We start from the raw sequence: 14,814 nt of genomic DNA on the forward strand, positions 1-14,814 counted from the left end.
AATAAAATTTGTATTTTTTCATTTAAAAATGGCACAGAATTATTTGTGTATGTGCATCTGAGAATTTTTTTAATCTCCCATAGCAACAATTCAGCTGCGCAAAATACCTGAGTGAACCTAGCTTCGCCTTCAAGATGCAGCTCCTCCTCTGAGCTGCAGTTTCCAAGCTCCTGGTTCAGAGCACCCCTCTCCTTCAACTCGCCCACTCAGCTCCTTAAGACTAGCCAGCAGCAATTAGCACCTGGTGGAACTGAGCTCATTATAGGAGCTACTTCTCAGGACAGCGCTGGTAAAAATGTTGCTAAGGGGTTAATAGAGGAGCCGTGTTATGATGGCTTCTTGAAGGTGTAGTTTCAGAAAGAGTTTTTAAAGAGACAGAGGCCCAATTTCAAGGTGTTTGATTATGAAGTCAATAATCTATTCCTTTAAGTCGTATTTGATATATGTAGCATTTTTATAACAACTGAACGTAACACAATTACTTGATTGCACATAATGCTGCTCCTGTATAGCCTTTACTCATCTTTATCCAGAGTACCAATAACTTTGGAAGGAGCCTGGTGTGGTTCCAGCACAGCAAGGCTTAAAAGTTGTGTAATGGGCTTATTGGTACTTCACATCCGTCCCCATAGAGGTCAAGAGGTCCTTCAAGTTGGGTGTAAGACTCCATGAGATCCTTATGGTACACACCTCTACAACGTGTTCGGTGTGTCTGAGAGAGGTATGGAGGTAGGAATAAAACAGATGGAAACAAAAAGATTGCAGAGAAGTGAATGGGTTACAGTCTAGTTTTCACTTCTGCTCGTTAAAATGGAGAATGCCTGCTGTATTTGTTATTTTTCAGGTCTATTTCTAACTAATTCGTTCAGATGTTGACGTTCTCTCACAATAAAGCTAGCTGTTTCTGGTATACTGAGGAAGCCTATGATTCAGAAACAAAATGTTCATAATTCCTACCTAATGTGAGGTTGGAGGGGAGGGGGAAACAAACGGTCCCTTTCTGAGCCGCTGCGTGTGTTGACTTTGGTCCTCAATGGCTTCTTCAGTGGCTGGGTCTGTATGGTTGCCACGGAGCAGATAAATGTATATGTGTACTGTATTTGTGTAAGTTACGGGTGTGTTCGCGAGCCAGGAAAAATAACAAGCACAAGTGAGGGTGTTGGTCGCTGCGACCACTTCTGGATTTCTGGGGGTCTGTGGGGTTTTTTTTGCTTAGCATCATGCTACGGAGCCTGAACACAGAGGCCCAAATGCACAGAAGCTGCGGGTCTGTGGCCGCTGTACAAACGACACATTCATCACTTTATGAGGGTCCTATCATTGGCTTTGATTGATATTTCCATTAACAAGCCTAATGGAGACGGATTCTGTGTTCGCAGCAGTTGTCCCCTGATGAGGGATGATGTTCTGGTTTATTTTGGAAAGCTAAAATATTCGGTAAACTCTTGTGATAGAAGGAGTGCTCTTGTGAAGATTTAGATTATTAATACATCATAGGAACACGATGTTTCGACACAAAAATTTTAAATATCTAATACATTTCTTATTATTATTATTATTATTCTCAACTCAACTTGGTCAGTTCAGCCCTTGGACAGTTTATCACATTTTATCACTATGCTCTGATATTTTGTTCAGCTCACACCTGTAGACAAAAATAAACAAATACTTGCTATTTTTTTTAGCTTTTACTTTTATTCATTACAGCCTTCCAGTGGTACATTGGTAACATATAAAAACTATGTTTTGGAATATATCAACTTATTTCTCTGTCATCTGTTCATTATTTACTTTATGCTTATAACTTTCTTGAGGAAATCAGGCATTGTATTCTGTCAGATTTCATAAGAGTCAACTGGTCCAAAAAGGGATTCACAACCCAAATCAATAAAAAATAAGCTTTTTAAGAATCTTTAGGAAAAAAAAGGCAATTAAATGAAATTGGAAAGGAGTTTTGAACATTTTTGCCATTATTTATCTCCACAGTTTAGGTTACAAAATGGTGAGGGGTTGAATTAGGGGTGCAGTTCAGTACACATGGATAGAAGAGGTACGTGTGTGATCCAGCCTTGAAATAAATATTTTCACATACAAATAAAATAGCATAAAAATCTAGAGATTGGTGAATATTGACATTGAAAATGATTGATACAAAATCCTAGTAATTCTAACATAACATAGGTTATGTTGTGGTGAACAGAGAGCCGGGGGGGGGAATGGGAATTATATGAGGGACGCGTACACGAGTGATTGACAATGCTAAGACCCTCCTCCTGGCTCTGATTGGTCGTTTCTGACAGAGTGGTGTATTTCTGTAGTTGGCACTGGGAGTACTGGGAGGAGGCAGGCAAGGTATCTTCATTTTTTCCCACATAATCTATTTCATACTGTCACGGCAATGATAATTTTAACATCCATCCATCCATCCATTCATTTTCTAACAACCTTGTCCTTAAGGGATCAGGAGGTGCTGCTGTCTACCTCCAGCTATGTTCCGGGCGAGAGGCGGGGTCACCCTGGACAGGTCGCCAGTCTGTCGCAGGGCAGACTGCAGACTGCCCTGCCAATTTTAACTGATAATTTTAATTATCAGTTAAAATTATTAACTGATAATGATTTTATCACAAAATTTGTGAAAAACATTTTGTCACAAAAGTTACATACTGCAGCTTTAAAGAATATAAAGAATAGCAAAGACTCTGTTTCTGATCCAGCACTTCACTCTAGACTCCCCCCTCCGCTGTCTCGACAATCCACAAGGAGAGAAAAAGTCCTACTCATGGGATCACGAAGGCGATGCAGTTCACACCACTGATGCTGTTGATAAAAACATAAAATGCAAAACTAGTCAAAGTCTTATCATCATGTCAAATGTTTTAAAACCAAAAAGAAAAAATAGCACTGAAATCTTAAAAAAATAAACAAATCGGTTGTACTCCGCACCTTGCCTTGACCGTTACCCCTTGGTTGTAAGAAGCTTCTAACAAGGTAAATCCATGAATTACTTCCAGAGTCTCGCAGTGACTTGTGTGTACCTGAGAGCAGCGGAAGGATTTGACTCTGACAGCTGATTGATGTAGCTAGTTACGTGAGCTGACAATCGCGCGCAGCATCCGCCCCTCTGTTTACCTCTCCTCATTGTTTCACCTGAGTCACGGGAAGGTCAAGCGAATACCTGCGGTTGTTGGCGATAAGCGGCACGAGCTTTGAAATGGGGGAAGGCTGTTTGTAGGTACCACAGAACCGCAGAGTTGTCTCTGACGGCAAAGTCAGAAAACTGCTTTTCTTGCGAAAACGGCAGCCATGAAAACGGGCCGGTTTCGGGGGTGACTGGCCCTGCAATTGGGTTTATCTATTTTTAGCAGAAAAGAGCAGGGACAAGGGAATCTCTTGGAGAAAACAGGGCAGCATGTGTGTGCTCACATTCCACATGTCTGACCTTTGACTGTTTGCAGCGCCAAGCAACCATCTAATGAGAGTCCAGAAAAAAAAATCTGGGTTTAGAAGCAGGATCAGTGGCTCTTTTTTTTTATCCTATATTTAATTAAACTGCAACTATACCTGTTAGCATCTCATTCATACTTTTCTGATTGCCTACAGTTGCACTGGTGATGACGCAAGAAACTCAGTAATTTTTCCGTTTTCAAAAAAAATTGAAAAGCTGACTTTAAACTCTTAAGAAATGTACCAATAAATTACTGGAGTATCAGTTGACGTGTTGAATTTACTGGTTGTGAGATGTGCGCACTAATTGCGCCATCCCTACAGCTATCCATTGGCCTCATGCACTATTATTACCAAATTATGTCATTTGCACCTCCGAATTTTTGTAAATTTTAACACAGTGGAGCTGCTGGTGGACTGCCCTACCGCCTCTACCACTGGGCTTAGTAGTCTTCTTGGAAATACTTATTGTGGTTCTGAAATCGTACCTTTTCAAATTTTCCTAGAACTTGGGTCTTACCTGTCGATTTGTTCTATTCTACTTTTAATTGAAAAGATTTGATCTTACTTGACTTAATTTGTGGCTCTGTCACTTTGCCTATGTTGTCATGGACAGCTGAGGAAACCTCAGAGTTTCTCAAGACTCTCAAGTCTTGTAAATATTTCTTTCCTTTGAATATGGACAACTGATAAATGTTTTACTTTCTGGATTTCTTAAAGTTTTATAAGCATGCACTCATGATTTTGTCTTTCTCAGGGGGTTTAGATTGCGTTGCCCTTAGAGTCTCTTTGTTTCCAGTGAAACCATCAGAATGCTCTCTTTTCCTTTATTTTCTTGCTTGGACTGTCCAAAAGACAAACAATTTCCCCAAGTCCTCTTGTTTTTTTTCTGCCCTCCTCTTATTCTCCGTCTCTTTTTCCCACTTCCTCCGTTGTATCCAGCTGGGATTTTACACCCAATTGGTTCGGTTGGAGGCCTTTGTCGGAGCCCTTCTCTTGCTCCACAAGTGGCAGAAGGACCTGGCCTGTGAATGGTGCTTTGTGCGCTGTTTTTCTTAGAGGGGGCCCTCTCTCTTCCACTCTCATCTGTCACAGGTCCCTCTCCGTCCACACACTCCACAATGCCTGATTGTTCCTGCCCAAGTCGCCAGGTTCCAGGCCAGATCTGAACAAACGCTCTCCTGCCAAATGCCGACCCTGGTTTTCGTTTCTCTTCCACTCACAAAGGGATTCTGAGTTACTGCTAACTGTCCACTACTGCCACTTATTTTTGTCAAGTTTTCCTCCAGGCTAAGGGCTGTAAAATCTTCTAAGGCAACCGGCAAAGGGGCAGAAGTTGAATCATCATACTCTAAAACAACAAGTGGGAGCAATAGAAGAGTAGTCACATCAAGAATTTGTTTTTATGTGACTAGTTACCCAAAGTCATTCTGCCATTAATGTCATCTTCTTGATTCTTGTTCTAGTTTCTTTAATTGCTTGTTTTTTTTAAAACAACAAAAAAAAACACACCCTGTCTACAAAGATGACATTTCTCCATTCAACCCAATTGGGGTCAGAAAAGATGTTCAACACGTTATTTTTTTTTTTTCAAACAGAAGGTTTAGTGTTAACCTTTAGTTCTTGGTTGATGATAAGGCACAACTTGATGAAGTCATACCACGTCATGTTTGATACTTTTCAATTCAACAGTAGTACATATCACTGCTCTGTGTTCAGTCTCCTATCACTGCACTTACCAGGTGCTTATGAGGCGCTCACAGTGAACCTATAAAGTATCTACAGGATATTTACATGGTACCTACAGTATGTTTTTTAGTATTGTACCCTTGAGTGCTCTTACAAGGTTATATACAATATATTTAAGGGGGGATTTATGGGTTACACTCAGTTCACTCTTGGGGGAACCTATGAATGTACCTACCGGTACATGGTACTTGTACATAGCTGAAAAGTTATCTATAGGGTACCAAAAGTGTGTTTATGCCTATATTTACCCCAGTAAATGCTTTTAAAAGCTCACCTTCAGTTTGTCTTTGGTACCTTGTGCTCTATAGGTAACTCTACAGGTAATCTTATTATAACATTGTAGATAGAAAGTAGAAATCTACTTCAGAATAAAGCCCATAGTCCACAGGTACCCTGTAATTTCCACGTAGGAAAACTGCTTTGGGTCAAACTACTTTTTCCTGTTGTGCTTCTCAAACTTGAAATACCAATCCGAGTATCTAGGCCTGTCGCCATAGAAAATTTTGCTGGACTATCAATTGTCCCAGAAATTATTGCAATAGACGACAACATTGTTGTTTAGACACCATTTTCAAGTAATTTAATGGTAATGGCATATTCATGCAAGAACACATTCTCAAAGATCAATAAACTTTAATTAATTTAACACTGGAACTGGAAGACACTTTAAATAGCCAGAATAAATGAAGCAACAGAAGCAACAAAAAAAATGAATTATGAAGTCTCTATAAATAAAATTGTCCTTCAAAAAAGGGGCTAGTTGAGACCAAAAAAAACCGACTGAAGACTTTTCTCATCCAGTTTTTGGTAAAAAGAAAGAGTGAAAAGAGAAAAACAATAAGTCACGCAAACTGAAATAAACAAGCTTGTTTTATTTTATCATGCGATTAATTGATTTTTTGCTTATCGCAACAGTCCTACAAGTAACATGAAGGACCTTTAACATCTCATTTCATTTAAAAAATATCTTGCAAAGCCAAAAATGTCAACATTGAGTACATGTAAACATATAAAGAAATAGTTCTTGAATCTTAAACTGTGTCATAAATAATTGTTTAAGACAAGAACTAGATATAAATAAAAATAGAAACATGCAGTCCAGAGTTCTTAAAAACAACGAGCATTTCAGCTTTGATTAAAAAAATAAAGTCATTCTGACAGATTGCTTTTTCTTGTGCTGCCCCCGAAATAAGGGCACCCTGGGCAGAGAGCCAATCACGCATACAGTATGTAACGTTTTGTTGCAATCTATATGAAAATTTAATAAGCCAAGTTTAACTGAAAAAGACTAACTAAATAGTCCAAAACATCCAGTCCACAAAAAATCCACACTGGTGGTGTTGGATAAACAAAGAAGTTAACAGGTAATTTACTTGATGGTCAGATTAAGAAGTACAACATCTCCCTGCTCCAGGCAGTCACAACAGGACTTACGGCGTGCTTACCAACAAACTAATGGTCCCTGCTTGGTGAAACTCTATCAGTGGCAGCGGGTTGAGAGCCTGGGCATTCCTGGCCATATGAGACTCCGGTTCCAAGAAACCAAAACTGAAGCTCCCTCATAAACACAGCAGCAGCAATATTGTCAGCTAAATATAGGCGGTCTTCTGTCTTCTCCTTCCTTGGCTCCCCAGCGCTCTCTCATCGCTGCAGCACCAAGTCCGTGAGTTGATCAGGGATTAGTGTTAGTTGTTGCTGGTTTTCCGACTTAATAGCTCAAGTCATATCAGCATGTGGAGATTAAGATTGCTTGTGCCTAAGCTTTCAATTGCCCTCTGTGTGCAAGGTAGATGACACTTGTGGCAAGTTTGAAATAAAACTACTAAAATAAAACCAAGGACAGTACAAGTGAATTAAATTTAAATTTTTGTTCTTAAACTAGATTTTTTTAAACTGGCTTCAGACTTGATAGTCTGGCCATCAGGACAGCAGATTAAAAATTTCTACATTTATTTACATTTTCAGCACTCTAACGGTCTTAACGTGTTGCTCAGGAGGAGTTCGGCAAATGTCACAAGAAGGGAAGCGGGGGATTGTCCCGTCAGACAGTCAGTTCCCAAAACCACACACACAAAAAACCTCATAAAAGCGCATGCGGGGTCAATGCACAGAGTAAAAAACTCATGGAGTCTAATGGAACCCACCTCTTAAGACTGCGAGTCGGTTAAGCAACCTATTCTCCTCCTCGCCTGTGGTGGCACTGCACCAAGAACCCCTGAAGGAAACGACACAAAAAACTATGAAGAAGATATAAGTACTACCTCCTTCTTCATAAAATGAAAACAAGATGGTATGGAATTAGATTTTAGTGGTTGTAGGATTTCTCTTTTGTCTTTGGCAGTAGACCAGGAGTCATTTCTCCTGCTAGCACCAGACTTGCAAATTTGTTTTGGTTGCATTTACCCAGAATGCCCTGCGCTATAGGGTGTTTGGCGTTCACATTTGTGTTTGACCTGCACCAAATTTCACTTCAACCGGAACGAGATCTAGGTTTGTAGGCGGATCAGAGTTGGCTTTTTTTTTTTTGGTCCACTTCAAAAATGCAGTTGTGTATTCACACCTCACCAAGCAAACCGGACATTTGCTAAAGATTTCACTGAAAGTGGACTAAACCGGGAGAAGAACAATTTGCGTCATATTTCCCGTATTGTTGGAGCACAAGATTGGAACTTCTCAACATAATCCTTTGACTGTTTTCCTTTATAATCTTTGATACATTTTTACCAAGAGACAATTTGTGACAACATAAAATACTCAGGAGAAGATGTTGCCCTGACTGAAGCATATTTATCCGAAGTCTAACAGATGCATTTACAGACACATGCTTGACTCATAACTGCCTAGATAATGTTTTCACCTGAATGTGGATTCCTTTCACCCATTATAAGTGTTCACTCTAAAAATGAGACCTTTATAGATGTTGGCAACCAGAAAGTTCCTACTGAAGAAAGTCATACGAAGTCCTGTTTGGAGTTTGCCTTCACCCATGTAGGCAACTAAGCGACATGTTGGATGAAACCAAAACTGATTTTGTTTTTTGAGCTACACGCAAACCTTTAACTTGAACATGATGAATTTGTAGGACAAACGACATAAAATGTCACTGAAGCAACAGGTCAGAAGCGGTACAGTTTGTTTTTAGGCTACAACACAGATGTACAGAATCTCATTGCCTTGATACTCTGCTAAGGGTTCTCAAACTTCTTCATGTCAGAGTTGAGCAAGTTTCACTTTTCATGGCATAACACCTATGGCCCTCCTCTAATTTAATCTGTGTTGCAGTCATTGCATGGCGCGCTCCAAAAGAGGCAGTAAAAAGTGACACAGACAGAACATTATGGTCCAAAAAGTCCCTGAACAGGAGTCATGCCCAGATAGCAATCCTGTACAGTTTACCTTCACTCTCCAATTAACCTCTCTTTGATTTGTGGCGGGAACTTCTACTCCCTCAACCACCCGTCCCTTTTCTTTCACAATCAGGTTTATTCTATTATGCAAGTCTTTAGTCAGCTGTAAATTGAATATCGTTCACCCTCCTTCACGCCCCCCACTCACACAGAGTGCAAACCTGCTCGTACTTTTTTAACACAAGGTCATGCTCACGTTTTAGGGCACCCAGGGGGTTCCCTATTTCAGACGGAAAGCTCACTCTGATTTACGGAACACTGATGTTGACAACCTGCCTGTGCGTTTTGCCATTTTTAGTCGGAGAAGCAAAATCGGACCCAACCAGACTGCTTTAGTTTGTATGCATGCATTGTCAGTTATTGTTTTGATTATTTAAAACTAGGAATGCAACTAACTATTATTTTAGTAATCGATAAATCTATCAATTATTCTGGAAATTAATTTATTAATTGCATAAAAAATTTACACATTCGGCAGCATTTTCATTGAACTACTTATACCTTTCCTATACAATATTAGAAATACACTAAAAAATGTAAAAATAAACTAATAACTCAATTCCTTTTTTAAATTAGAAAAATAAACGTTTTATTGCCTAAAATGCAGTAACACAGCATTCCTTTAGTGAATTTGAATCAGGGGAATATAAAATTGATCCCACTTGAGGAATTTGGGGTAAATATGGACAGAGAAAGGTGTTTTTATGTTAAATTCAAAATGTATATATATTTTGTACAGTTTCGGCTGAGTTACTGCTCTGAATATATTGGTTTTGTTTCAGTCAAGGACCTTTTTTGAGTCGGTATACTCTAGTAATCGATTTATCAATTACTAAGTTAGTTGCCGATTATTTCAATAAATGATTAATCACGACTAAACAATTATTCGTTTCAGTCCTATTTACTGCCTACCCTGCTTAATTACTGCTCTGAATATTTTGGGATTTTTTTTAGCAAACGGTGTACCTGAGTAGGAAGAGAAATTGTGTTTTACTTGGAGTTTTTAAGTTCTCACATTCACTGTCGGAATCAACCTCTTTCATTTTCTTCATCTTTGTTTTCAACAGAATGATGTCTTCCATGCGAGCAACGCCTCCTTTCCACCCACCGCCATCCGAGGAGGCGGACGCCACGGATCAGGATAACAACGCGGCCTGGGCCGGAGACGAGCGGGATGGCCTGACGGAGACGGTCCCCGGCACGACCCCGCCACGCGACCGGCCCTGCCCGGACGAGCCCCCGCTCGCCGGGAAGAAAACGCCGGCCGACATCATCGAGTGGGAGACAGTCGCCCCGACCGTAATGGTGAGCCGTCGATCACGCTCGGCTGCTGAGAACCGGACCGTTACCTTACACCAGAGATGCGTCGCTATAGCTCAGCTCTGTGAAATATTATGCGGTTGCCGTGTGTGTGTACACAGTGAACACACTCGGGGCCACGCAGCTCATAAAACACTCATGGAGTACATGCTGGAGTGCACTGGGTCTGCAAATTCTCATGCATAATGATGATTGTGCACTCTTGCGTGCGCCTTTTTAAATCCATATATATACACTGACCCGGAGTGAACACACACTTTCACACAGCAGCAGTTGTTTCTGGTCTGTTTGCTGCAGGCGGTGCTGCAGGCTGCCCTGTGAGGGTCCTCCTCTGGAGGGTTATACCCCCAGAATTTTCTCATCTCCGCAGTGTGTTCTCAGGTGGATGTGCGTGTGCGTGTGTGTGTGTGTGTACGTGTTGCTCGGCTTTAGGTTCTCTCGGTTCCCAGCAGATGAAGCAGGATTCGCTTGAGCTTCTGAGTTTAGGAAAGTTCTTGGAAAGAGATTTCTTTCGGTCTGTCCTTGTAGTCAAACACACTTCGCTATTCCAATGCAGAACTATACAGCCGTAATGTAGATTGCCCTGTATTAAAACATCATCTTTAATGATGAGGATATTTAAGATTTCATTTCATATTCGGCCATTTTTAGCAATCGTGTCCGAACTTTAAGCATTGCGGATTTATGCTGAAACTTTGATTTGTTTTTTTGCTTTAGCATCAAGGTTTAAAGCTGCCTCAAGGCAAACATGTTCCTGAATACTCGGAAGTTTTAAACAAGTCAGTTCAAAAGGGGAATTTTGTCCCATAAACATAACAAAGTTGTAGCAAAAAGGAAATTTTGACTCCATAAAGTCAGTGATTCAGTTGCAAAATCCAGCACCACTTTTTGAAACTTTACAGCCGCTAACTTTAAGTGTGTTTGATGATGTGACAGACCAACAAAAAGTAATTCCTTGTTGTAATGGGGAAGAACAATAAAACATTTTGTTTTTTGTGCAAAAATACATTTCAAAAGAGTAGCATGTAATATTTTTGCATCTAGAGACTGATTATTTTTTCAAAACAGTTCAAACTCAGTCAGATTGGATGTAGTAGAGCAGGGGTGTCCAACCTTTTTCTGTCACATGAGCCAAAAGAAATGAGGGGAAAAAGCAATAAAAAAGAAAAACAAAATATGATTTTTACACATTTTGTTTTACCTATTCAACAATAAATGAAGCTGAAAAAATTGAGTACTGTAGTCATATTGTTTGTTGGAAAGAGAATAGTTGTTTTTTGTAGATCCAAAACATAAAAACGGTTTTGCAGGTTTATGGTGTATAATTTATTTTTTGGAGCTTTTCATCATGTTATAAAAACAAACCTGGAGTGTTGCTTTGATTCTTTCAAGCATGTTTGAGAAATCCTTTAATCCTCATGGCAACCATTCAACTGTGCAGAACACGAGACGCTCCTCCTTGGAGCTGCAGTTTCCAAGCCCTCCTGCCTCCCCTTGCCGTATGGCTCCCCCACGCAACTCCTTCAGACTAGCTAGGAGCAATTAGCAAACAACAGTGGGAATTGCGCATCAGCTGAGCTCGTTATAGTAGCTGCTTCTCAGTGAAACACTGGTAAAAACGTTGTTAAAGGGTTAATAGAGGAGCCATGTTGTGATGACTTCCTGAAGGCGGAGTTTCAGAAAGAGCAGGAGTTTCTTCAATAGACAGATACCCACTTTCAAGTCGTTAAATATCAATGTCAAATTTCTTTTAAGTCATATTTGATATATACAGCATTTTTATAACAACTGAAGGTAACATAGTTACTTGGTTGTGCTGTGAGTTTTTTGGTGGAGATGGTGAGTCAAGAGCGTCATCATTGACCTGTCTTGTGTGTTCCCTGGGTGTGGTGTGTTCGGCGCCATCACCAGTGATGGATATCTGCCATACGCAGCATTTTAGACAAAAAAAAAAAAAAATACCTTTCCTTCCCATTTAAACAGAGCACCTGCTACCTGTTTACTGTGTTTCTTACATGGCCTTCAAAGGGTGACAAAGTCTTGAATCCAAAGTTGTGGTTACATAAAAAAAAAGCTCTAAGTGTTGAAACCGTTTTGCAAGACCCTGTAAAACCTTTGTCTTGTCATTGACTTGCGTCAGATCATTTAGATCTTCCCCCACCGTTCCTTTGCATGCAGAAAATAATCGCTCTTGAAGAGTCTACAAGTGACACACTACCCTCCCCCCCAGCCCTGGCTCCCTCCATTTGCCCCCAATCTTCATTACAGAGGTATCTCCTGCTTAAAGACAAAGTGCACAACAGGGGCCCCTTGTTGGAGCCATTTCAAGGACGTCTTAAGATCCTGGTGTTCAGCAAAGCCTGTTGTCTTTGAAACATAAGCCTCCAAAAGTTCTCGGAGATCCCCTCACTCTCTAAGGGGGCGGAGAAAGCATCCTGAAATAGCTCCGGTGTTGGGACACCTGTGCTCAAGTGTCTGTTGTTTGGGACAATGTGCTCATGTTGAGAGGATTATCTTCTTGATAATTCTAGACACTTTATACCGACGGAGGAAAACACTAAAAGTGTTCAATAGGCAGCGGATAGGTAGCTTTTGCACTTAAGACAAGAATTAGTCAACTTTCTGAAGAAAAAGAAAAAGTTTCACGCTGAACCGTTGAGGTCTAATAATGACCAAATCTTAAGTATCCACTTGAGGTAACCATAAAATCAGAATCACTTCAGACGTCTTTATATGACTGAACCTGTCGTCTCTCTGCATATAATAAAAGCAATCCGCCCTTTCATTCTCAAAATAAAAATCTTGCAAATAGTTAACAACTACAGAGTTCATCCTTTACAAAAATTTCAGACAGCTGGCGTTGTTCTCTGAGAGTCTGACATATTCTCATGTCTTGGTGCGTTCACACTCCTCTGGCTGAAAAGGCCTTATCCTTGGCTTTGACATCTTATTTTCAGTCACATTATGACACGCGCGCTAAAAGAAGGTGTTATAAAATATAGAACTGGGTCGGACCACAGCGTTCCTGGTGGCAGGTAGATCAATGTCAGGTTCCGCCAGAAATAAAATGCAATCCTAAACATAAAAGTACCGATCCAGTCAGGCCATTCCAACATCACCTAAAGCTAAAAAAAATACTTTATGCACATACTGCATAATGACGTGGCTGTGGTAAAAATGAATAAGATGTCTGCATAGACAGTTTTCAGATACATAAACATTACTCATTCATTTGTGGAAATATAAAACTTTGATCTAGTGAGACCAATTTTAGCTGAAAGAACTGTTATACAACAAACCAACTTTGTTTTCTACTAACTCTGCTAGCATTATTAAGCTAGCATAGTTAGCCACCATTAGTTAATTAGCTAACAATCCTGGCATAATACTGCTAGTATAGTTAGCTAGCATTGGCTAATTATTCTAGAATAGTTAACTAGCATTTGCTACCAATGTTAGCATAGCAGTGCAGTCTATACAATTCCCTGGGAAATGTATAGACCGGCAGTGTTCAAACTTTTACCACACAAACCATCATTGTCAAGTTGTAGGGAGCATTAAAAATTTCAGATTGCTCTGGAGTTGGTCACCCTTTGTGTAGACACTTGCGTCTGAGACGGCCAAGCTCCTTTGATAAATCCGGCGTGTTTCGTGACAGACATGCCCAAGGGATAAAATAGGAACTGTTCTGTGGTTTGTTCAGTCTTCTTGTTTTCTACCGAAAGTCTTGCCCTTTTAAAATGGTCCATTCTGCAGACCTTTTTCATTCATTTGTGGTGCTGAAGTTTAAACGCTCGTTGTCTATCTCTTCTCAGGACAATGAAGGCAGCAAAGGCTGCTCTGGCTACCCTTACCGGACTAACTCTACCTCTCCTACCAAGCCGGAGGAGTGTTCCAGGGATCGAGGGGAGTCGGTGATCGGCCTCGCCTTCGGGACTCCCGAGCGGCGTAAAGGAAGTCTGGCAGACGTGGTTGACACACTGAAACAGAAGAAGCTCGTGGAGCTGACCAAGTCGGAACAAGACGGTGAGAGAAAGTCTTCAGCTAGTTGAATATGTGTGTGCGTGGTTTTTCATCTCTGTATTCAGGGAACACAGGAGACAGCTCCCTCTGTTTAGTGTTGCATTTCTTTCTGCTCAGACCTGGATACTACACACTGTAACAAGTCTTTCACTTGACAACCTCTCTTGTTGTCTTGCTTTGGACGATGGCTTTTCGAAGTCTGAGAGCAACACTTCTGTTCGGCTTAGGCTGTGTGTGAAGATTTATTGGCCTAGATGTTTTATAATCTAAATCTATCAATAAATAGATCCAGTTAGACTAAAAGGAAGTACAATTTTAATCCCAAGATTTTTGGTATGAAGACATTGCCAAAGTTTTTTGTCTTTCCCAGGTTGTGAAATAATTCAAACCAGACCTAAAAAAGCGTCAAAAACACAAAGCAATTCCACCATTATGTGAGAGAAATTGATGAAGTCATACAGAAAAAAAGCCACTACAAATTATTATTGTGAAGGGTAGTTCTACAGACTACAGACTCATTGGGTATCATGACTATTGTGAACAAATTCACAGTTAGCAATATTATCAGATTTGTTAAAATGTATAAAAATTCTAAAAGGACTATTAAAGGTTTAAGTTGATTCACTGACCATTACGCAATGAACATACATGTAGATATCATTAGTAGTTGTGGTAATAATAATACTGACAGATTTGACAACTTTTGTTCTTTATTAAAAAAATGAAGTCACAGAGGAATGCACAATAAGCATCGAGACTCGCGTGTTTTAACTTGATAGGGAAGAATATTTGCAGGAAGGTTTGTAGGAAGTTCTTACTCAGGAAGTTCTGACAAAGTAGAAACTTGCCAAAAAGCTTCAGGCAAAATGCC

The 14,814-nt window shown here is 40.2% G+C and overlaps 1 protein-coding gene across 3 annotated transcripts in view; it reads left to right on the plus strand.

The window, feature by feature from the left end:
- Window positions 1–14,814, plus strand: part of LOC102227618 (transcription factor SOX-6-like) — a 144,859-nt gene that overhangs the window by 40,213 nt on the left and 89,832 nt on the right. For all 3 annotated transcript variants that reach the window (XM_023352828.1, XM_023352841.1, XM_014471878.2), the window contains 2 exons: window positions 9,668–9,905; window positions 13,736–13,946. In XM_023352828.1, coding sequence (XP_023208596.1) covers window positions 9,669–9,905; window positions 13,736–13,946 — 448 coding nt within the window. In that variant the 5' untranslated portion in view covers window position 9,668. The remainder of the gene's footprint in view (window positions 1–9,667; window positions 9,906–13,735; window positions 13,947–14,814) is intronic.

Source organism: Xiphophorus maculatus, chromosome 2, assembly GCF_002775205.1.
Source record: "Xiphophorus maculatus strain JP 163 A chromosome 2, X_maculatus-5.0-male, whole genome shotgun sequence".
NCBI classification, from domain to species: Eukaryota; Metazoa; Chordata; class Actinopteri; order Cyprinodontiformes; family Poeciliidae; genus Xiphophorus; species Xiphophorus maculatus.